We start from the raw sequence: 25490 nt of genomic DNA, 5'->3' as shown, positions 1-25490 counted from the left end.
ATAGATAGATAAATCGATAGGTGGGTAGATAGATAGATAGAGAGAGGTAGATATAGATAGATAGGTAGGTAGGTAGGTAGGTAGGTAGATAGATAGATAGATAGATGCTGTTGTATACGAAATGATAAGTCTAACTGACAATGGAATGATTTATTACACACAATGGGTGCATTCTTATGCAAGTTATGCGGCATATGTAGCTGCTGAAAATAGAACTCCAATGTAACGTAAAATATGACACGTTTAAAACAAAGACTGCTCCTGTGACCTACAGCAATCGATAAGATTCCAGTAGCACTGAAGCTCACCTGCATGTCCGTCACAATTCACGTGTGGATGCAAAAGACCGTATAAAGAAGCACAACATGTAATTGCATGAGACCCTAATATGAAGCTACCCTATGCCATCATCGTTACACTGTACAACACATGCTACAGTCATTGTGTCACCTCTGTTAAATATTGTCATAGTTAGGGGCAATAAATGATGAGACCTTTAGATAACTCTTCACGGAGAACCCTGTCTGTAGAATATGGACGATTGATCACCAAACGAAGTGTGCCTTGTATGGCTGTATACTTTAATCACCTTACCAGTTAATCTAACCAGTCTGTCTCAAACGAGTACCACAGAGTAATGTTTTTTTATACAGGTCATAATTCCTTATTTCGGAAGGGTTTGCATCTAGTATACGCTGTCTCAATGTGTCAACCTGTAGCAATGTGTCATGATGGCTGAGGGAATCCTGCATACCCGAACAATAACAACAAACCATCTATTAAAGGGAAAACACGTGGATTATCTCAATGAATGATGACTGTTTATATGTGTCTATAATACTGTTTCGTCACTATTGAAGGCGACCCTGGGATGTGTTGAATGACGTGACAAAGTGCATCAGACTATTGCCCTATGTCGGGAACTCTAAACCATATCCCATTGTTTCTGTTGCTCAGTCTTACGTCGCTAATGGCGATAGAAGTGTAATGTTACACGACTTTCACGTGCATGAACACATTGAGACAATTGCGCGCTTGGCATGGATGATACGAGATGAGTATTACGTCATGTGGTCACAAGGACGTTACGACATTAAGATAGTGATTACTTCCACGGCGACTGAAGAACGATACATTCCACAAGTGAACACATAATACAGGAAACACTATTTCTCCAAACAAATATTCAGGACTGCGCTGAAATAGACATGTACTCAAAATTAAACCTCATAAAATAAGAAAGAAATATCCCTTCCTTTTACAACTAATGAACGCCTTACTTGTTAACAAACATATTTTCCCTGGAGACGTAATTATGCCAAGATTCCGATTTTGCTCTTCCACACACTCAGCAAGTTTTGGTAAGTATGTTCCAAAATATCCCAACTCATGAGCTCAACAAAGTGTGAATGTCACAATGCGCAAGTATGATACAAATATAACTTATATGGATGATTAAACCAAGCATCAATAATGTCTCCTGTATCAGGTCAAGGCCGTTCCATCTTGTAAATGTTGGAGAAGAGCAAACAAGTGAGTTAGATCCCCAGTCTGTACACGAGCTGCCACTGCTACACCTAACACTCGAGTGACGTCCGACATCCGCGACAAATGTTCTGCCATGAGGTAAACGTTTTATCTCTGACTAGGTCACATATGCACGGAGCTGCCACGAGACTGAATCCAGAATCGTCCTAGACAGATGAACCTGGGACCCATCAACGTTCATGTGACCATTTTAGTTAGGAATGGAATTTAACCCGTGTGAATATATGCAAAAATGGCCTTCGCTTGGCAGGCGTAACTGTTCGTAAACCACGTAGTGATGGTCTTCTGACTTTTCTGCGCTTGCCCCATTTTCTGTTCTTGGGTAGCACAAGCTTAACCTCTCGCCCGCATCTGCGACAGTCTACACGAAGCTTCAGTATGCTAAGGGGTGGTTCCACAAGAGTCTGAATCAAGCTGATCGGCAGACTCAGCTTCTGCCATCTTGTTTTTTTCACTTTAGTCCGGAGGTACGTCAGGAGAACAAGACCCTGGTCCTTCAACTGAAACACTTTAAGTACTATACGCTTCCCCTTCTTACTTTTCCCGCGTTTTTTCACAAGTACCCACAGATTTGCACTGAGCACTTCCAACTCTTTTCTTTTTGTACTTGTATCCAGCACGAACTCCAGTATGCTTGCATCTTCTTTTCTTCCTGAAAAGAAGCACAAATTTTAAAAGTTAACAATTGACTATTACGTTGTAGAAAGCAGACAGTATCTGATGAAGAAGGTTAAGAATCAGAAAAATATGGTTCATCATCTCGGTCATCATCTCTGAGTAACACAGATATAACTCTGTCACTTAAGACAACAAATATCCAGCTATATCTACATTCACAAAGTCAAGACCTACCTATCGTCTGAGAGAAAGTGATAATTTCCTCCTTCTCAGTTTGTTGTGGGATAATGTGTTTTCTTGGTATTCCATCCGACTGCATGGGGGAGCCATGTCTCCCAATTCTCAAAGCTGTCTCAAGGCGCATGCGTATAAGCTGTAACCTCTTCAGTTGCTGGATGTCCTTGCCCAGAGATCCCCGGCAGTCGCTGCAGTTCTTGAAGTAGCCGGGTATGCTGAGGGCGCCCACTCTGCTGCTTGTCGGTGTGAAGACAATCAGAAATGATGCCATGAGGTAGGTGGCAAATGTGATCCCAACACTCACAGTGTCCATTTTATTCTTGGTTCACTTTGGTTACGTCAAACTAAACCTGAAAACCAAGCAGTTGACACAATAAACCACACGCGGGAATATAACCATGTATATATCTGCTGGATATCAGAAATACATGTAATGCTAATAAACGTTCATGATTTCAACACTCCAATTCACCCCAGCATGAAGACATTGCCGGTCACTACAGAAATGTCATACGCTTGCTCTGAAAAGTAAAGATTTCATTTCAGATCTGGAATATATATATATCAGGAATAATATACACGTGTTACAAACAACACGTTGACACCTTTCCTCCGGACAGAAATACATACATTTAGTAACTAAGGTAACATACACCTTTATTTATAACAACTTCTGGTTTATTGCAGCTGAAGTGACAGCTAGATAAGGGTGTAATGACACTACTTGGAGGCGCCGCAATATGCAGAGTTTCTGTCCGTAACGCATTACTCTACAACTTCAAGAACGCCAATCAATCACTGCCGAGTATTTCTTTACCAACGTGTCACAAATTGCGTGTAAATCGAAGCGACAAAACCTTTCCATATCCACAAGAAATCTCTGCTATCACTGTTGAGAACAATGCAGCATAACCTGATGCATACGTCGTCACAAACTAGAAATGATACATAACTAAGCCAAGATGTTCAATTAAGATCACATTCGGTTCTTTATTAAACTGACAATGACAAAATAAGCTTCCTCATGAATAAATAAATAGCCCTTCGACAAAAACATAATCTGCAATCGTCGAAATTGGTTTGTTATTTTCTTAATACATATCCATCAAACTTTTTAAACTACCAGGAACCCCCGCCCCGCTATAACAGAATTGAGTTGACCTGTGACATGCATCCATATCCTAGGGTCCGTCATTAGTGGAGTGTTCAAGGTACTGCGGTATTTGTGGAGAACTGGAGATAGAAATGTTGCAATGCTGAACATTTATGGACGAGCTATGGAATTGGCTGGAAGTTATATTCTGTGCACGATATGCTGGTGTTTGATAAAGTATAACAAGGACCCTTTTAGGCACACAAGGTCTGCACAATTCAGAAAGTGGGAAAAACTTTCAGAAATTCTTGTGAAAATTGTCAGGATTGTATGTGAAGGATAGACCGTGTTTCAATGCCTACATATTTTGTAATATTGATAACACAAAATGCAGAAGTAAGTTGATTCAAGAAGTTTTATTATTGTTTGAACTTGAACAAGTCTTTGAACGTTATGTTTAGAGGAGATCTAGCCATAGACTTTTGGTTAAAAACGCACATTTTGTAACAAATTTGCTTACAGTTAGATCACACTCGAAAACTGGCTAATTTCGGCCACACATTCTGTACTTGGTGATTTGAAACTAGCAATCATTGGTATCTAACGATAAAAAAAGGCTCGTAGAAATATAAATATGCCCCTGTATTCAGTTTTTGTTATTATTTGTTATTTCTGGAGGACCAAAAAGGGTCCTTATCATACCTGGTCCTTCAGCCTTGACGTGTTGGTTCCATGAATGCCCCTTCTTATGGGTACGTGACAGTCACTATGGAATCTGATTGACATCCCTGTAACAAGGTCATCATGGTGTGACAGATGAGGATGTCTAAACAAAAATACAATCAGACATGGCAATGCGCTATCAAAAAAGTAACTTTCCACTTAAATAGATATGTTTAAAATCCCGACAACGTAAACAAAAGAACCTCTTACTATCAGGACGGTTACTTCCATATTAGGAACAAGAAAACATGCTATAAAATGAATATCACGGGGCAAGAGGTCGGTAAAATGTAGGTTTATTTATGTCAATATCGTTATGTAAATTCTATCATGTAGAGAGAAGAGATGTTCATATGACAGCACAGGCCATCAGGTACATAGGCTGTTGACTAGTCGTGATTATGAAACTTCGATGATAGACAAACGTTCTACAGGCGGTGGCCACGAGAGTCAAACTGTTTTATGCACAGGCAAATCAGATCATGAAACAGGTCCGTCCCTCATTTCAGGCCGCGTGCGAAACTTGTTTGTCTCATGGTGACAGCGAGCCACATCTTTACACTGTCGCCATCACGATATGAGCATAATGTTAATGTTGGAACACGGAAAATAAGAGCTTCCGATTCCTCACTTAATGCCCTTACAGCCATACTTAAGTCATTAGACACCACATTAAACCGTACTGCGTGTAATAAACAGATACTTAGCGAACACTAAATACTTGACGTTGAACATGTGCTGTTCCTGACTGTAGGAGGTAATCACTTCCACTACCACCTTGAACACCTGTTATTGTCACAACGAACACAGCTGGTGGGGAGACTGACTGTAGGAGGTAATCACTTCCACTACCACCTCGAACACCTGTTATTGTCACAACGAACACAGCTGGTGGGGAGACTGACTGTAGGAGGTAATCACTTCCACTATCACCTCGAACACCTGTTATTGTCACAACGAACACAGCTGGTGGGGAGACTGACTGTAGGTGGTAATCACTTCCACTACCACCTCGAACACCTGTTATTGTCACAACGAACACAGCTGGTGGGGAGACTGACTGTAGGAGGTAATCACTTCCACTACCACCTCGAACACCTGTTATTGTCACAACGAACACAGCTGGTGGGGAGACTGACTGTAGGAGGTAATCACTTCCACTACCACCTCGAACACCTGTTATTGTCACAACGAACACAGCTGGTGGGGAGACTGACTGCAGGAGGTAATCACCTCCACTACCACCTTGAACACCTGTTATTGTCACAACGAACTGGTGGGGAGACTGATAGATATGATGGGTAGACACACAGCTGGTGGGTAGACAGACACAGCTAGTGAGTAGACTGACAGATATGATAGGTAGACAGACCCAGCTGGAGGATAGGAAGACACAGCTGGTGGGTAGACTGACAGATATGATTGGTACACAGACCCAGCTGGTGTATAGACTGACACAGCTGGTGAGTAGACTGACAGATATGATGGGCAGACAGACACAGCTGGTTGGTAGACAGACACAGCTGGTGGGTAGACAGATAGATATGATGGGTAGACAGACACAGCTGGTTGGTAGACAGACACATCTGGTGGGTAGACTGACAGATATGATGGGTAGACACACAGCTGGTGGGTAGGCAGACACAGCTGGTGAAGTAGACTGACAGATATGATAGGTAGACAGACCCAGCTGGTTGGTAGACAGACACAGCTGGAGGGTAGATTGACACAGCTGGAGGGTAGACAAACAGAGATGATGGGTAGACCAGCGCGTAGGGTGGGTGCCCTGACCCTGACTGGCGCTGAGGGCGGGTACACACAGACAGCTGGTGGGTAGAAAGACACACATGGTGGGTAGACTGATGAGTTGACCGGCGCGGAGGGCGGGTACACAGACACAACTAGTGGGTAGACTGACACACATGGTGGGTAGACTGATGAGTTGACCGGCGCGGAGGGCGGGTACACAGACACAACTAGTGGGTAGACTGATGAGTTGACCGGCGCGGAGGGCGGGTACACACATGGTGGGTAGACTGATGAGCTGACCGGCGCGGAGGGCGGGTACACAGACACAACTAGTGGGTAGACTGACACACATGGTGGGTAGACTGATGAGTTGACCGGCGCGGAGGGCGGGTACACAGACACAACTAGTGGGTAGACTGACACACATGGTGGGTAGACTGATGAGTTGACCGGCGCGGAGGGCGGGTACACAGACACAACTAGTGGGTAGACTGACACACATGTGGGTAGGCAGACACACATGGTGGGTAGACTGATGAGTTGACCGGCGCGGAGGGCGGGTACACAGACACAACTAGTGGGTAGACTGACACACATGGTGGGTAGACTGATGGGTGACTGACACACACACGGTGGGTAGACTGATGAGGGTTGACCGGCGCGGAGGGCGGCGCGGAGGGCGGGTACACAGACACAACTAGTGGGTAGACTGACACACATGGTGGGTAGACTGATGAGTTGACCGGCGCGGAGGGCGGGTACACAGACACAACTAGTGGGTAGACTGACACACATGGTGGGTAGACTGATGAGTTGACCGGCGCGGAGGGCGGGTACACAGACACAACTAGTGGGTAGACTGACACACATGTGGGTAGGCAGACACACATGGTGGGTAGATTCACAGATGGAAGGTAGACTGACAGAATTGATGAGCGGGTAGACAGACACAGATGCTGGATAGACTGACACTGCTGGTGAACGAGATACAGAATGGGGAGGAATCTGACGCTCTGATTCTAAGTTTTCATTTGTGATTTGATGATTGATGATAAAAAGTGCCTGGTTAACATAATCTTTGATGGAAAGATTGGTTGACTGACTAAGAAATGACAATATCGAATGACCATGGACTATCATCGACCACCCACTATCGACCAGTGAATGACTCAGATGTATTTTCACAGACAAGACCCAGGTGAACACGTACGCTGTGTCTACGCTGTGACAATGTCAGTGAGTAAGATTACGCACATTGTCTACAGCTAACACGGACAACTACTGTAAAGAGCAGATGGCCTCAACTGCAGGGGACACTTTACCTGCTTCCCTACTGACCTGTACGAGATCGACCGTCATCCGGCCGTCCACGCTAAACAAGGTATATTCTGTTCACCATTGGCCAAGGGCAGCCGGAATCACTGAGGCCGAAAGGCACCTGGGATGAGACCTACCGCATTCAGATTCTTCATTAACTTTTATTCAGGGAAATAACTAGTGCACTCTGGGACCGACTATCTGCGGTGCTATATAAATGTGCATACAATCCCCCCTTGCCTACCCACTCCGGTTCAACCCCTTCAAGCCCCGGCTGAAGAGAAAGGCTGTGTTTGTTTGGCCGTGTTAGAGGCTGCGGCGCGGTAGTTTTGTTGTTATTTGTGAGTTTCGTTGTTGCTTTTATGCAAGCTCAGAGGCTGGGAGACTCCACAAATGATGTTATTTGTGGAGTTAGTTTGTCTACACAGTAATGATTTATGGGCAGTGGGTGTATGGAGAATGTTTGGATGCGACATACACACACGAGGCAACACTCAACACCTACAGTGATTTACAGCTAGCAACAAGCTGCTCGCACAACATTTTGACACCGAACAGTGTACGTGATTGTCATGAACAGATGGGCTGGAACACAGACGAGGGAAGACGAGCATACCGTGTCAGTAGGTAATCCTAACGTATGTTCCTCAGCGGTGTATGGACAGGTTGGCTCTCACTTGTGAGCGAAAACAACAGTGATGACGTTATGACTAGATGAGATGAAAGAGGCGAACAGACCAACTTCAACACAATTACAACATACATGAATTGTCACGCGTTCTAATTTCCTTACTGCTCAGAAGTAAGTCAATCGGTTAAACAAACACCACCACGTTAATCAATTCATGTAGAAATGTCATTATTTACATTTCATGTATATAGTTATCGTAAAGGATGACTCAGATCGTGAAAAAATGACTTATCGAGCTTAGATGTCAGCTGCTAGAGGGGTTACCTAGTGGTCATGGATTAGCTAGTCATCCCAAATGTGAAGCCAATTTCTGGTATTCCCCCACCGTGGAAATGGCTAACATCAGGTCAATAAACCTCAGCACAATGTTCCAAGCCAGGCACATCCAGCATAGGGCTACATGTAAAGTCATACTTCCACACCTCCAGCATAGGGCTACATGTAAAGTCATACTTCCACACCTCCAGCATAGGGCTACATGTAAAGTCATACTTCCACACCTCCAGCATAGGGCTACATGTAAAGTCACAATTTCACACCTCAACCATAGGGCTACATGTAAAGTCACAATTTCCAACCTCCACCATAGGGCTGCATGTAAAGTCACAATTTCTCAGCTCCACCATAGGGCTTCATGTCATGTCAAACTTTCACAGCTGCACCATAGGGCTACATGTAAAGTCACAATTTCACAGCTCCACCATAAGGCTTCATGTTAAAGTCACAATTTCACAGCTGCACGATAGGGCTACATGTAAAGTCACATTTTTACAGCTGCACGATAGGGCTACATGTAAAGTCATAATTCCATACCTCCACCATAGGGCTACATGTAAAGTCACAATTTCACAGCTGCACCATAGGGCTACATGTAAAGTCACAATTTCCAACCTCCACCATAGGGCTACATGGAAAGTAACACTTTCACTGCTGCACCATAGGGCTACATGTAAAGTCACAATTTCACAGCTCCACCATAGGGGTTCATGTAAAGTCACAATTTCACAGCTCCACCATAAGGCTTCATGTAAAGTCACAATTTCACAGCTGCACAATAGGGCTTCATGTAAAGTCACAATTTCACTACTGCACCATAGGGCTACATGTAAAATCACAATTTCACAGCTGCACCATAGGGCTACATGTAAAATCACAATTTCACAGCTGCACCATAGGGCTACATGGAAAGTCACAATTTCACAGCTCCACCTTAGGGCTACATGTAAAGTCACAATTTCACAGCTCCACTATAGGGCTATATGTAATGTTACACTTTCACTGCTGCACCATAGGGCTACATGTAAAGTCACAATTTCCAACCTCCACCATAGGGCTACATGGAAAGTCACATTTTCCCACCTCCACCATAGGGCTTCATCTAAAGTCACAATTTCACAGCTGCACGATAGGGCTACATGTAAAGTCACAATTTCACAGCTCCACCATAGGGCTATATGTAAAGTCACAATTTCACTCCTGCACTATATAGGGCTACATGTAAAGTCACAATTTCACAGCTGCACGATAGGGCTACATGTAAAGTCATACTTCCACACCTCCAGCATAGGGCTTCATGTAAAGTCACAATTTCACAGCTGCACCATAGGGCTTCATGTAAAGTCACAATTTCACTCCTGCACTATATAGGGCTACATGTAAAGTCACAATTTCACTCCTGCACTATATAGGGCTGCATGTAAAGTCACAATTTCACTCCTGCACTATATAGGGCTACATGTAAAGTCACGATTTCACAGCTGCACCATAGGGCTTCATGTAAAGTCACAATTTCACAGCTGCACCATAGGGCTTCATGTAAAGTCACAATTTCACTCCTGCACCATAGGGGCTACATGTAAAGTCACAATTTCACTCCTGCACTATATAGGGCTGCATGTAAAGTCACAATTTCACTCCTGCACTATATAGGGCTGCATGTAAAGTCACGATTTCACAGCTGCACCATAGGGCTTCATGTAAAGTCACAATTTCACTGCTGCACCATAGGGCTACATGTAAAGTCACAATTTCACACCTCCGCCATAGGGCTACATGTAAAGTCACAATTTCACTCCTGCACTATATAGGCGTACATGTAAAGTCACAATTTCACACCTGCACCGTAGGGCTTCATGTAAAGTCACAATTTCACAGCTGCACCATAGGGCTACATGTAAAGTCACAATTTCACACCTACATGTAAAGTCACGATCCGCCATAGGGCTACATGTTAAGTCACACTTTCACTGCTGCACCATTTCACAATTCACACCTCCGCCATAGGGGCTACATAAAGTCAGGACGCACTATATGTAAAGTCACAATTTCACACCTCCACCGTAGGGCTTCATGTAAAGTCACAATTTCACAGCTGCACCATAGGGCTACATGTAAAGTCACAATTTCACTCCTGCACTATATAGGGCTACATGTAAAGTCACAGTTTGTAGTCGTTTGTCCATATGTTAGTCTGTATGTGTTATTTTCAGCATGTTTCCCGGCATATGTCTATGTCTGCATGTTTCTGCCTGTCCCTGAAATAACTGTCTATCTGTGTGTTGGTTGCAGCCCTTGTCTGTGTGCCAGTTACTGTCAATGTCCCGCTGTCTGTTATCGGTCTGCATGCCAGTTACTGTCATTGTCCCGCTGTCAGTGCTAAAGCCCTAAGTAAAACAAATCTAGATTTCCTCAGGTTCAGGAATCTCTGGTCTCCCTGGGGCTCCTTGTCAATTTAAATGGGCTTGTTTGTTACTATCAAAATTATATATATCTTCAGAGACTAAGCGTTAGTCTATTGGTCTGTGTGCCAGTTACTGTCATTGTCCCGCTGTCTGTTATCGGTCTGTGTGCCAGTTATAGTTGTTGCCCCGCTGTCTGTTATCGGTCTGTGTGCTGTCGTCTATCTGCTACTGTCCTTGTCTGTCTGTGGGTCTGTTACTGTCGATTCCTGTGTGTTACTGCCCTTGTGTGTCAGTGCCCTTTTCCTCACCTGCATGTTTGTGACTGCCCTTGTCTGTCTGTATGTGACTGTCAGTGTCCATCTCTGACTGTTCCTCTCTCTGTGTGTGTGTGTGTGTTAGGTCTGTGTGTGTGTGTGTGTGTGTGTGTGTGTGTGTGTGACTGTCCTTGTCCATCTCCGACTGTTCCTATGTGTGTGTTTTATGTGCTAGGTGTGTGTGTATGTGACTGCCCCTGTCCATCTCTGACTGTTCCTCTGTGTGTATGTGACTGTCCTTGTCCATCTCTGACTGTTTCTGTGTGTGTGTGTGTGTGTGTGTGTGTGCGCGCTAGGTGTGTTTGTATGTGACTGTCCTTGTCCATCTCTGGCTGTTCCTCTGCGTCTGTGTGTGTTTGTGCGCGCTAGGTGTGTGTATGTGACTGTCCTTGTCCATCTCTGACTGTTCCTCTGTGTCTGTCTGTGTGTGTGTGTGCTATGTGTGTGTGTATGTGACTGTCCTTGTCCATCTCTGACTGTTCCTCTGTGTCTGTGTGTGTGTGTGCTAGGTGTGTGTGTATGTGACTGTCCTTGTCCATCTCTGACTGTTCCTCTGTGTCTGTGTCTGTGTGTGCGCTAGGTGTGTGTGTATGTGACTGTCCTTGTCCATCTCTGACTGTTCCTATGTGTGTGTGTGTGTGTGTGTGTGCGCTAGGCGTGTTTGTATGTGACTGTCCTTGTCCATCTCCGACTGCCCCTCTGTGTGTGTGACTGTCCTTGTCCATCTCTGACTGTTCCTATGTGTGTGTGTGTATGTGACTGTCCTTTTCCATCTCTGACTGTTCCTCCGTGTGTGTGTGTGTGCTAGGTGTGTGTGTATGTGACTGCCCTTGTCCATCTCTGACTGTTCCTCTGTGTCTGTGTGTGTGTGTGTGCGGCAGGTGTGTGTGTATGTGACTGCCCTTGTCCATCTCTGACTGTTCCTCTCTGTGTGTGTGCGTGTAAGTGTGCGCTAGGTGTGTTTGTATGTGACTGTCCTTGTCCATCTCTGACTGTTACTCTCTGTGTGTGTGTATGTGGCTGTCCTTGTCCATCTCTGACTGTTCCTCTGTGTGTGTGTGTGTGTGCGCGCGCTAGGTGTGTGTGTATGTAACTGTCCTCTGTGTCTGTGTGTGTGTGTGTGCGGCAGGTGTGTGTGTATGTGACTGCCCTTGTCCATCTCTGACTGTTCCTCTCTGTGTGTGTGCGTGTAAGTGTGCGCTAGGTGTGTTTGTATGTGACTGTCCTTGTCCATCTCTGACTGTTACTCTCTGTGTGTGTGTATGTGGCTGTCCTTGTCCATCTCTGACTGTTCCTCTGTGTGTGTGTGTGTGTGCGCGCGCTAGGTGTGTGTGTATGTAACTGTCCTTGTCCATCTCTGACTTTTCCTCTGTGTGTGTGTGTGCGTTTGTGTGTGACTTCCTGTCTGTATGTATGTGACGGTCCTTGTCCTTGTCTGTGTGTATGTGACTCTTGTCTGTATCTCTGTATGTCCCAGTCTGAGTGTTTGTGACTGTCCTTGTCTGTCTTTCACAGTTCATGTCTGCCAGGGAGACAGGTACTGTACTGTTACAGTATTTGATCAAGTCTGGCACTGTGGCGGCGTGTCATTTCGCCTGCTGTCAGCTATTGATACTGCGCCTGTCTAAAGTGCTTTGCTGCACATAATACACAAAATGACGAAACGCCCTGGTGCCGTTTTATTCATACAATCGAATTCAGTCAAAAGGTAACGAGCTGATGTTTTGAAAATTTCCAGTGCACTTTTAACGTGCAACACTAGTCGGGAATACTGATGATAGGTATAGCCTCCGATAAGATTTGTCCTTGTGCACTGCTACTCCAGTCTTTGATGTTTCTATGCTGTACAACACAGCACAATGTGTCGAACCATCACTCCCTCTATGTAGATTATGATAGAACAGCAGGGGAATAACACTTATCAGTACATGTCGCAGTGACAGGTTACCTTCATGGTAGTTTTATAAGTTAGAACAGACTATAAGCAAGGACGTAGGTCAGTGAACGATGTCACTAAAAGCACATACCGCAGTAATCCTGCTTTATACGGCAAATGATACCAGCGGCGGATCAGTGCCGGTCTCACGTCACTGCCGCCAGGAGCTGTCTTTGAAGGGACGCTTCATAGACCACGGCCCTGTCAACGATGACAGTTTTATAGCACTAAAGATACTGTCAAATTCCCAGGATAGCCCTTTAGAAACCAAATGGGCCACAACCGTTAAATTGTCCGAGGATTTACCCACTGACCTAATTTGTGACCATGTTCAACGATTGCCGGCGAGACTAAGTTGTTCATTGTCAGTATAAACGTGGCTGTATGGTAGATATAGTAGCCGCACTGGGGGTATCAAGCTGCACTAGGGGTATCAAGCCACACTAGGGGTATCAAGCCGCACTGGGGGTATCAAGCTGCACTAGGGGTATCAAGCTGCACTGGGGGTATCAAGCTGCACTGGGGGTATCAAGCTGCACTAGGGGTATCAAGCCGCACTGGGGGTATCAAGCTGCACTGGGGGTATCAAGCTGCACTAGGGGTATCAAGCCGCACTGGGGGTATCAAGATGCACTAGGGGTATCAAGCTACACTAGGGGTATCAAGCTGCACTAGGTGTATCAAGCTGCACTGGGGGTATCAAGCTGCACTGGGGGTATCAAGCTGCACTAGGGGTATCAAGCCGCACTGGGGGCATCAAGCTGCACTGGGGTATCAAGCTGCACTAGGGGTATCAAGCCGCACTGGGTATCAAGCTGCACTAGGGGTATCAAGCTGCACTGGGGGTATCAAGCCGCACTAGGGGTATCAAGCCACACTGGGGTATCAAGCCGCACTAGGGGTATCAAGCCGCACTGGGGGTATCAAGCTGCACTAGGGGTATCAAGCTGCACTGGGGGTATCAAGCTGCACTGGGGTATCAAGCCACACTAGGGGTATCAAGCCACACTAGGGGTATCAAGCCGCACTAGGGGTATCAAGCCGCACTAGGGGTATCAAGCCAACTGGGGGTATCAAGCTGCACTAGGGGTATCAAGCTGCACTGGGGGTATCAAGCAGCACTTGGGGTATCAAGCTGCACTGGGGGTATCAAGCTGCACTAGGGGTATCAAGCTGCACTGGGGGTATCAAGCTGCACTAGGGGTATCAAGCTACACTAGGGGTATCAAGCCACACTAGGGGTATCAAGCTACACTAGGGGCATCAAGCCACACTAGGTGTATCAAGCCACACTAGGGCATCAGGCCACACTATGGGTATCAAGCCACACTATGGGTATCAAGCCACACTAGGGGTACCAAGCTACACTAGGTGTATCAAGCCACACTAGGTGTATCAAGCTACACTAGGGCATCAGGCCACACTATGGGTATCAAGCCACACTAGGGGTACCAAGCCACACTAGGGGTATCAAGCTACACTAGGGGTACCAAGCTACACTAGGGGTACCAAGCCACACTAGGGGTACCAAGCTACACTAGGTGTATCAAGCCACACTAGGTGTATCAAGCCGCACTAGGGCATCAGGCCACACTATGGGTATCAAGCCACACTAGTGGTACCAAGCCACACTAGGGGTATCAAGCCACACTAGGGGTACCAAGCTACACTAGGTGTATCAAGCCACACTAGGTGTATCAAGCCACACACTAGGGCATCAGGCCACACTATGGGTATCAAGCCACACTAGTGGTACCAAGCCACACTAGGGGTATCAAGCTACACTAGGGGCATCAAGCCACACTAGGTGTATCAAGCCACACTAGGGCATCAGGCCACACTATGGGTATCAAGCCACACTAGGGGTACCAAACCACACTCGGGGTATCAAGCCACACTAGGGGTATCAAGCTACACTAGGGGTATGAAGCTGCATAGGGGTACCAAGCCGCACTATGGGTATCAGGCTGCACTTTGGGTATCAAGCGACACTATGGTTATCAAGCCACAATAAGGGTATCGCCGAACTAGGGGCATCAAGAAGGACTGGGGATATCAAGCCGCACTGGGGCTATCAAGCCACACTAAGGGTATCAAGCAACACTATTGATATCAAGTCACACTAGGGGCATCAAGTCGCACTATGGATATCAAGCCGCACTAGGGGTATCAAGCCACACTAGGTGCATCAAGCAGCACGACTGGTATCAAGTCGCACTACGGGTATCAAGCCGCACTAGGCGCATGAAGCCGCACTATGGATATCAAGCTACACTAGGGTAACAAGGCGCACTGGGGGTATCAAGCCGCACTATAGTTATCAAGCCACACTATGGGTATCAAGCCAACTATGGGTATCAAGCCACACTATGGATATCAAGCCACACTAGGGATATCTTGCCACACTAGGGGCATCAAGCCGTACTAGGGGTATCAAGCCGCACTGGGGGTATCAAGCCGCACTATAGGTATGAAGCCACACTATGGGTATGAAGCCACACTAGGGATATCAAGCCGCACTAGGGATATCTTGCCACATTAGGGGCATCAAGCCGCACTATGGGTATCAAGCTGCACTTTGGATATCAAGCCGCACTAGGGGTACCAAGCCGCACTAACAGTTTCAAGCTGAACTGAGGGTATCAAGCCACACTAGGGATATCAAGCTTCACTAAGGGTATCAAGCCGCACTGGGGGTATCAAGCCACACCTTGGATATCAAGCCGCACTAGGGGTATCAAGCCGCACTATCAGTATCAAGCTAAACTGAGGGTATCAAGCCACACTAAGGGTATCAAGCTGCACTAGGGGTATCAAGCTGCACTGGGGGTATCAAGCTGCACTAGGGGTATCAAGCCACACTAGGGGTATCAAGCCACACTAGGGGTATCAAGCTACACTAGGGGCATCAAGCCACACTAGGTGTATCAAGCCACACTAGGGCATCAGGCCACACTATGGGTATCAAGCCACACTATGGGTATCAAGCCACACTAGGGGTACCAAGCTACACTAGGTGTATCAAGCCACACTAGGTGTATCAAGCTACACTAGGGCATCAGGCCACACTATGGGTATCAAGCCACACTAGGGGTACCAAGCCACACTAGGGGTATCAAGCTACACTAGGGGTACCAAGCTACACTAGGGGTACCAAGCCACACTAGGGGTACCAAGCTACACTAGGTGTATCAAGCCACACTAGGTGTATCAAGCCGCACTAGGGCATCAGGCCACACTATGGGTATCAAGCCACACTAGTGGTACCAAGCCACACTAGGGGTATCAAGCCACACTAGGGGTACCAAGCTACACTAGGTGTATCAAGCCACACTAGGTGTATCAAGCCACACTAGGGCATCAGGCCACACTATGGGTATCAAGCCACACTAGTGGTACCAAGCCACACTAGGGGTATCAAGCTACACTAGGGGCATCAAGCCACACTAGGTGTATCAAGCCACACTAGGGCATCAGGCCACACTATGGGTATCAAGCCACACTAGGGGTACCAAACCACACTCGGGGTATCAAGCCACACTAGGGGTATCAAGCTACACTAGGGGTATGAAGCTGCATAGGGGTATCAAGCCGCACTATGGGTATCAGGCTGCACTTTGGGTATCAAGCGACACTATGGTTATCAAGCCACAATAAGGGTATCAAGCCGAACTAGGGGCATCAAGAAGGACTGGGGATATCAAGCCGCACTGGGGCTATCAAGCCACACTAAGGGTATCAAGCAACACTATTGATATCAAGTCACACTAGGGGCATCAAGTCGCACTATGGATATCAAGCCGCACTAGGGGTATCAAGCCACACTAGGTGCATCAAGCAGCACGACTGGTATCAAGTCGCACTACGGGTATCAAGCCGCACTAGGCGCATGAAGCCGCACTATGTATATCAAGCTACACTAGGGTAACAAGGCGCACTGGGGGTATCAAGCCGCACTATAGTTATCAAGCCACACTATGGGTATCAAGCCAACTATGGGTATCAAGCCACACTATGGATATCAAGCCACACTAGGGATATCTTGCCACACTAGGGGCATCAAGCCGTACTAGGGGTATCAAGCCGCACTGGGGGTATCAAGCCGCACTATAGGTATGAAGCCACACTATGGGTATGAAGCCACACTAGGGATATCAAGCCGCACTAGGGATATCTTGCCACATTAGGGGCATCAAGCCGCACTATGGGTATCAAGCTGCACTTTGGATATCAAGCCGCACTAGGGGTACCAAGCCGCACTAACAGTATCAAGCTGAACTGAGGGTATCAAGCCACACTAGGGATATCAAGCTTCACTAAGGGTATCAAGCCGCACTGGGGGTATCAAGCCACACCTTGGATATCAAGCCACACTAGGGGTATCAAGCCGCACTATCAGTATCAAGCTAAACTGAGGGTATCAAGCCACACTAAGGGTATCAAGCTGCACTAGGGGTATCAAGCCACACTGGGGGTATCAAGCCACACTATAGGTATCAATCTGCACTGGGGGTATCAAGCCACACTAGGGGTATCAAGCTGCACTGAGGGTATCAAGCCACATTAGGGATATCAAGCCGCACTAGGGGTATGAAGCCACACTGGGGATATCAAGCCGCACAGGCGGTATCAAGCCACACTAGGGGTATCAAGCCACACTATGGGTATCAAGCCACACTATGGATATCAAGCCACACTAGGGCCATCAAGCCACACTAAGGGCATCAAGCCGCATTGACGGCATCAAGCTGCACTAGGGGTATCAAGCCACACTAGGGGCATTAAGACGCACTAGGGATATCAAGCCGCACGAGGGGTATCAAGCCGCAGTATGGTTATCAAGCCGCACATTGCGTATCAAGCCGATCTATAGGTATCAAGCCACACTATAGATATCAAGACACACTAGGGATATCTTGCCACACTAGGGGCATCAAGCCGCACTATGGGTATCAAGCTGCACTGGGGTTATCAAGCCGCACTATGGGTATCAAGCTGCACTGGGGGTATCAAGCTGCACTGGGAGTATCAAGCCCCAGTAGGGGTATGAAGCTGCACTAGGGGTATCAAGCCACACTAGGGGTATCAAGCCGCACTATAGGTATCAAGCTGCACTACGGATATCAAGCTGCACTAGTGGTATCAAGCTGCACTGGGGGTATCAAGCCACACTAGGGGTATCTTGTCGCACTATGGGTATCAAGCCACACTATGGGTATCAAGCCACAGTAGGGATATCAAGCCGCACTAGAGATATCAAGCCACACTAGGGATATCCACTAGGGGTATCAAGCCACACTAAGGTATCCACTAGGGGTATCAAGCCACACTAAGGGTAACCAGTAGGGTTATCAAGCCACACTGAGGGGGTATCCACTAGGGGTATCAAGCCACACTAAGGGTAACAAGTAGGGGTATCAAGCCACACTAAGGGTATCCACTAGAGGGTATCAAGCCACACTATTGGTAACCAGTAGGGGTATCAAGCCACACTAAGGGTAACCAGTAGGGGTATCAAGCCACACTAAGGATAGGGTACACAAACATATCAAGGGGCATACCTGATAGTAACCATATAAGTGCTCACTACAGTCGTCTCAATGTCTATTAAAGAAAATATTTTCATCTTGCCAATCACTGGTGGTTTGCTGGCTAAGCCTAGACGTTTACCAGTATTGATACTAACAAAGTATTCAGTTAAAGTATAAACCTACGTAAATTAGCCCATTGCCTATACTGATTCCACTGCAGCCCACGTCCTGGATTGACGTGCAGCAGATGGTTCCTCTTCCCCAGTGTTTGTTTACCTTCCCTGTAGCGCCTCAAGGGGAGAACCAACCAATGAATTAACTAAAGCTTGTTCGTTAATATCTTGAAAAAATTAACTGTGCCATGCACTATGCATATAAGTCAATGCCCCTGTGTCAGATGGTGCACGCTTTACAAACAAGTTCAACAAAGAACAAAACAATACCCCATAGTGTTTTAGATGATGTCAATTTCTCTGACAAAATAAACGATACTGTCATGTCGGCCTTTTAGGAAATGGGTTTTATTTACATACATATAAGTAACTAGAGGGGTTAGCGTGTGGAAACTCATTATACAGGTGTCGTGATTACCATGGGCATCACATACACTTTACCAGCATTGTGACGGAATGACGAAACATACATTTCTGAGCAATTAGTTAACCTTAACATGTGGCAGCTAATCCAACTATCAAATAGTTGGAAAATAACCAGCAATCTGCTAATTTACCCCTTCAAACACCGTCGTGCATACAAGTGTGTGTCTCCCTGAAAAACCTTGGAAGGTAACGGACTTAACATAAACTTATATTCATGGAATGTGCCTCTCAATACCATCGGCTAGAATTTGTCTCTCAATACCATCAGCTTGAATTTGTCTCTCAACACCATAAGTTTGAATTTGCCTCTCAATACCATCAGCTAGAATTCGTCTCTCAATACCATGAACTAGAATTTGTCTCTCAATACCATCAGCTAGAATTTGTCTCTCAATACCATGAGCTAGAATTTGTCTCTCAACACCATGAGCTAGAATTTGTCTCTCAATACCATGAGCTTGAATTTGTCTCTCAATACCATCAGCTAGAATTTGTCTCTCAATACCATCAGCTTGACTTTGTCTCTCAATACCATGAGCTAGAATTTGTTTCCCTAATACCATGAGCTAGAATTTGTCTCTCAATACCATCAGCTTGAATTACTCTCAACACCATCAGCTAGAATTTGTCTCTCAATACCATGAGCTAGAATTTTTCTCTCAATACCATGAACTAGAATTTAACTCTCAATACCATCAGCTAGAATTCGTCTCTCAATACCATCAGTTTGAATTTGTCTCTCAACACCATGAGCTGGAATTTGTCTCTCAATACCATCAACTTGAATTTTTCTCTCAATACCATGAACTAGAATTTTTCTCTCAATACCATCAGCTAGAATTCGTCTCTCAATACCATCAGCTAGAATTTGTCTCTCAATACCATCAGCTAGAATTTGTCTCTCAACATCATCAACTAGAATTTGTCTCTCAACACCATCAGCTAGAATTTGTCTCTAGATACCATCAGCTAGAATATTTCTCTCAATACCATGAACTAGAATTTGTCTCTCAATACCATCAGCTAGATATCGTCTCTCAATACCATCAGCTAGAATTCGTCTCTCAATACCATCAGCTAGAATTTGTCTCTCAATACCATCAGCTTGAACTTGTCTCTCAATACTATCAGCTTGAATTTGTCTCTCAATACCATCAGCTTGAATTTGTCTCTCAATATCATCAACTAGAATTTGTCTCTCAACATCATCAACTAGAATTTGTCTCTCAATACCATGAGCTAGAATTTGTCTCTCTATACCATCAGCTAGAATGTTTCTCTCAATACCATGAGCTTGAATTTGTCTCTCAATACCATCAGCTAGAATTCGTCTCTCAATACCATCAGCTAGAATTCGTCTCTCAATACCATGAGCTTGAATTTGTCTCTCAATACCATGAGCTAGAATTTGTCTCTCAATACCATCAGCTAGAATTTGTCTCTCAATACCATCAGCTTGAATTTGTCTCTCAATACCATCAGCTAGAATTCGTCTCTCAATACCCTCAGCTAGAATTTGTCTCTCAATACCATCAGCTTGAATTTGTCTCTCAATACCATCAGCTAGAATTCGTCTCTCAATACCATCAGCTTGAATTTGTCTCTCAATACAATCAGCTTGACTTTGTCTCTCAATACCATGAGCTAGAATTTGTTTCCCTAATACCATGAGCTAGAATTTTTCTCTCAATACCATCAGCTTGAATTACTCTCAACACCATCAGCTAGAATTTGTCTCTCAATACCATGAGCTAGAATTTGTCTCTCAATACCATGAACTAGAATTTTTCTCTCAATACCATCAGCTAGAATTCGTCTCTCAATACCATCAGCTTGAATTTGTCTCTCAATACCATGAGCTGGAATTTGTCTCTCAACATCATCAGCTAGAATTTGTCTCTCAACATCATCAACTAGAATTTGTCTCTCAACACCATCAGCTAGAATTTGTCTCTCAACATCATCAGCTAGAATTTGTCTCTCAACATCATCAACTAGAATTTGTCACACAACACCATCAGCTAGAATTTGTCTCTCAATACCATCAGCTAGAATTCGTCTCTCAATAGCATCAGCTAGAATGTGTCTCAATACCATCAGCTTGAATTTGTCTCTCAATACTATCAGCTTGAATTTGTCTCTCAATACCATCAGCTTGAATTTGTCTCTCAACACCATGAGCTAGAATTTGTCTCTCAATACCATCAGCTAGAATTTTTCTCTCAATACCATCAGCTTGAATTTTTCTCTCAACACCATGAGCTAGAATTTGTCTCTCAACACCATGAGCTTGAATTTGTCTCTCAATACCATGAACTAGAATTTTTCTCTCAATACCATGAGCTTGAATTTGTCTCTCAATACCATTAGCTTGAATTTGTCTCTCAACACCATGAGCTGAAATTTGTCTCTCAATACCATCAACTTGAATTTGTCTCTCAATACCATCAGCATGAGCTAGCATTTGTCTCTCAATACCATCAGCTTGAATTTGTCTCTAGATACCATCAGCTTGAATTTTTCTCTCAACACCATGAGCTAGAATTTGTCTCTCAATACCATCAGCTAGAATTTTTCTCTCAATACCATCAGCTAGAATTTGTCTCTCAATACTATCAGCTTGAATTTGTCTCTCAATACCATCAGCTTGAATTTGTCTCTCAACACCATGAGCTAGAATTTGTCTCTCAATACCATGAGCTAGAATTTTTCTCTCAATACCATCAGCTTGAATTTTTCTCTCAACACCATCAGCTAGAATTTGTCTCTCAACACCATCAGCTAGAATTTGTCTCTCAATACCATCAGCTTGAATTTGTCTCTCAACACCATGAGCTCGAATTTGTCTCTCAATACCATCAGCTTGAATTTGTCTCTCAATACCATCAGCTTGAATTTGTCTCTCAATACCGTCAGCTAGAATTTGTCTCTCAATACCATGAGCTAGAATTTGTCTCTCAATACCATCAGCTTGAATTTGTCTCTCAATACCACCAGCCACACAAGCAAACACAACCCGTGTCGTACAGGGGCCAGAAACTGTCATAACAAAGGCGGACACCTCACACAGACAAAAACAACACTGTATTGAACTAGGACCCAATAACGAAAGACAGTCCAATATATGCAGGGCTGTCGTACACAGTCGACAGTACAGCGTCTTTATAAGCCTATACAATAATACATTTTCGCCAGTCTCCCCTTTATTGGATAAGATTGTGATACGGCTCTTCAACCTACGTAAGGTTTCCGTGAAGTATGATGAATATAAATACTTGAAAGACTGCAGATGAAGCTCACATCACTAACACACTGATACCAAACTGTGGGGACTGACAGCTGGCGTCGCCCCTGTCACTGACATTCCCCACCCGCCACAGAAGGAACGAGGCTCAAGTGTTGACTTGTACAATGCTTTGAAACCCCCTCGCCAACAATGTGGACAGCCTCCATCAACTGGTTCATAGGAAGAAATAATGCGATAGTTTCAGTTTAGCTTTAGCGCAAACCATACAAATGTGTGCTTGTTAATTGACCTCTTTTAGAATGATGAACGAGACTGCAAATCCCGTGATGAGGACGGGTTCTATTGACAGCCTCGCGTCCTAGAATAATGGAATTTTCTTTATTCTACACTTGGCTAAATATGACACGCTTATGGGCAGAGAACGAAAACAAGTAAGTGATATAGTGGGTATTACCAGTTTAATTATTACAAGTACAGTTGCTAAGTTTGCCAGTTATAAAATACCCACTTGGATGTGTGCATTGTTTCACCATGAGTTAGCTTGAAAAAGGTTTTCACGTTTGAGCGGAAAACGCGTCATTGAATCGTAACAAAGGGAAAAGATGCTTTTATGTTAAAGTTCATAAAACATTCTTGTTAAAACTCGCATAAAAATAGCGCTGTTAAACATGTTATTATCTTTGTGATTAACAAGGCAGGTGAAAAATAGGGATCTCTTTTACAATAAATTAAATGGAACACAATTGATGATGAGAAAATGTTGAAATCTGCTGATGAGACAGAGGGCTGCTTCTACCTTCCTGTATCCATCCAAACACACTACCTGTCACTCAGTTATCAATGATAATCCCAGTACTTACTTGCTGTCTTCTGTGGTTTCAATCTCAGCATCATCTCGGAACGTTTTCTAATCCATTCCGTAGAAAGCTGACGCAATTGGTTTATCCACTGACATTTACTGGCAACAAAGCTTTGGGACATGGTAGAACCGATTCTGCTTAAAGTTAAGATTCGCCATGGTCGGAACAATGCTGCTCTCACTCGGCGTCGAGAGTCCCCAAGGCGTTGCTAAGAGACTGAATTAACCAGTTTTATTTACTTTCCACTCATGTAGAAGTGTCCTTGACAGTTTAAATTAAATTTCTTCAAAAATCAATCCCTACAGTGCGTAGGCAGGTAGACGAAGTCCAGGTCGTGAGAGAGGGCTAGTGGCGACAGCACCCTGCCTCCCCGACCAGCGCTATATGCAGCCTTGTCCCATTCTGCGGAGGAGAAAGTATCTGATCACACAAGCACAGCAATCACAAGATCTCAGTGAAGAAAATCCTTTGCGCAACGTTTAACTAACTGTGCGTTACATTGAGGGGCGCTTTGAATTGCACTCTCCGAGTCAGTCTGTGCTACCGTAGTTCGCCTTTTGTCTGGAATTGTGGCTGACTACAGTTGATTGTATTCTGTCAGTATTAAAGAGTAGTGTCTGAAAGTCCTCTTAAAGCCGCAAGCAAACTTGTTGGTTTGAGCAGTTATTTCTCCCCTGAATCTTTCCTAAAGGGAAGTGTGTATCTATAGCAGATACAAGGTATCCATGTAAATAGAGTACCACGATAACACGGACCGAATACAATATTGTTATACTTTGCATGAGAATAGGAATACGTAAAGTAATGACATTTGCTTGCTGTAGATAGACAGACAACCAGACAGCCAGTCAGCCAGATAGATAGATAGATGGATAGATAGATAGATAAATAGATAGACAGACAGACAGACAGACAGATAGATAGATAGATAGATAGATAGATAGATAGATAGATAGATAGATAGATAGATAGATAGATAGATAGATAGATTTTGTAGTAACGTTCGTGTGATCACGCAACGTTTCCATGGTGATGGGTGAGTGTGTTCTTACGCCGCTTCAAGCAATATCCCAGCAATATCACGGCGGGGGACACCAGAAATGGGGGGAATCGAACCCGGGTCTTTGGCGTGACGAGCCAAAGCTTTAACCACTAGGCTACCCCACCACCCCCGTTTTCATGGCGGAGAAGTGCAAGTGAGGTTCCTAGCTAAGGGTATAACAGAATGATTTTAGCTTGACATTTCGTCTGTTAATGACGCTACGGCACCCCATCTGGTTTCCTGAATAAAACATTGGGAGGCCTTGCTGAAAGAAGAAGACAGCGTTATGATTGCTTTGACTGGTAACTTTGGATTTTAGTGTTCTTTTTATGGGTTGGCTACAGAATCATTATCATGCATTTGACACCTTAGTCTTGTTTGATATACATTTGAATAGTCAGGAAAATAGACAAAATCTTCAACACGGCTATTCGTAATGAATACAAAAGAACAATGAACACTATGACCAATTGAATCAGTGCTTAGTCAAGTCTGTAGAGATTAATGAATTTACTCAAGCCACTGTTGACCACCACCTTAACATAACCGCCGACAATGATCAAAATCACCCCCTAGTTGAGTCGGGGCGGTGGGGTAGCCTAGTGGTTAAAGCGTTCGCCGAAGACCCGGGTTCGATTCCTCACATGGGTACATGTGTGAAGCCCATTTCTGGTGTCACCCGCCGTAATATTGCTGGAATATGGCTAAAACCGACGTAAAACCCAACTCACTCACTCACTGAGTTGATCGTGTCGACCATGTTCACTCCGTGGACGACTGTGAGTGAGTAAGTGAGTTTAGTTTTACGCCGCACTTAGCAATATTCCAGCCCATGGACGCCTGTAACACCACAGTGTACATGATCAGTGATGTACAGTAACTAGGGCTATACACCGCCTACAACCCTGCGGGGGCACCCGGAAAAGGAGTCAGTCATTTTGGAATCAAAACAGGGACTTGGGAGCGAACACTTTGACCACGAATAGGCATTCAGGCCATTAATACTTCCCAAATACTCTAATGATTGTATGATCATTAAATTTGGGATAATAAATGTCTGATATTTATATCAGGGACCAAACATAACACAAGCGGAAGTCCGTTTTATTGCACTACATAGCTGTATATGAATATGATCATGTCTTGGAGCATGGTTTGATAGACAGGATTCTGGTTAAGTAGGTACTTTTTTGCTTGCTCCGTTGAATTTCCATTGAAGAGTTAATTGTATATCAGACTGCCCCAGAGGCTAAACCAGGAATTAAGGTCGAAATAGGCCCAGGACGAATTCTTTTGTAAACGTC

At 44.8% G+C, this 25490-nt stretch overlaps 1 protein-coding gene across 4 annotated transcripts; it reads right to left on the bottom strand.

Annotated features, from left to right (window-relative positions):
• Window positions 1-135: 135 nt before the first annotated feature.
• LOC124266904 lies at window positions 136-23838 on the bottom strand. Of its 4 annotated transcripts, XM_046701743.1 has the most exons (5): window positions 23145-23838; window positions 4199-4284; window positions 3565-3636; window positions 2401-2753; window positions 136-2200 (listed from the first exon to the last, which is right to left on the bottom strand). In XM_046701743.1, exons 4-5 carry the CDS (start codon window positions 2714-2716, stop codon window positions 1743-1745), a joined length of 774 nt encoding a protein of 257 aa, XP_046557699.1. In that variant the 5' UTR covers window positions 2717-2753; window positions 3565-3636; window positions 4199-4284; window positions 23145-23838; the 3' UTR covers window positions 136-1742. The 4 variants fall into 4 exon arrangements, with proteins under 4 accessions (XP_046557699.1, XP_046557698.1, XP_046557700.1 ...); XM_046701742.1 differs by lacking the exon at window positions 3565-3636; XM_046701744.1 differs by having other exon boundaries at window positions 2401-4322.
• Between the last annotated feature and the right edge of the window lie 1652 nt (window positions 23839-25490).

Source organism: Haliotis rubra, unplaced genomic scaffold (genome assembly GCF_003918875.1).
Source record: "Haliotis rubra isolate DU_JTF1 unplaced genomic scaffold, ASM391887v1 Scf1289, whole genome shotgun sequence".
Taxonomy (NCBI): Eukaryota; Metazoa; Mollusca; class Gastropoda; order Lepetellida; family Haliotidae; genus Haliotis; species Haliotis rubra.
The sequence above is the reverse complement of the archived record's forward strand: the minus strand, read 5'-3'. Positions and strand labels throughout refer to the sequence as shown.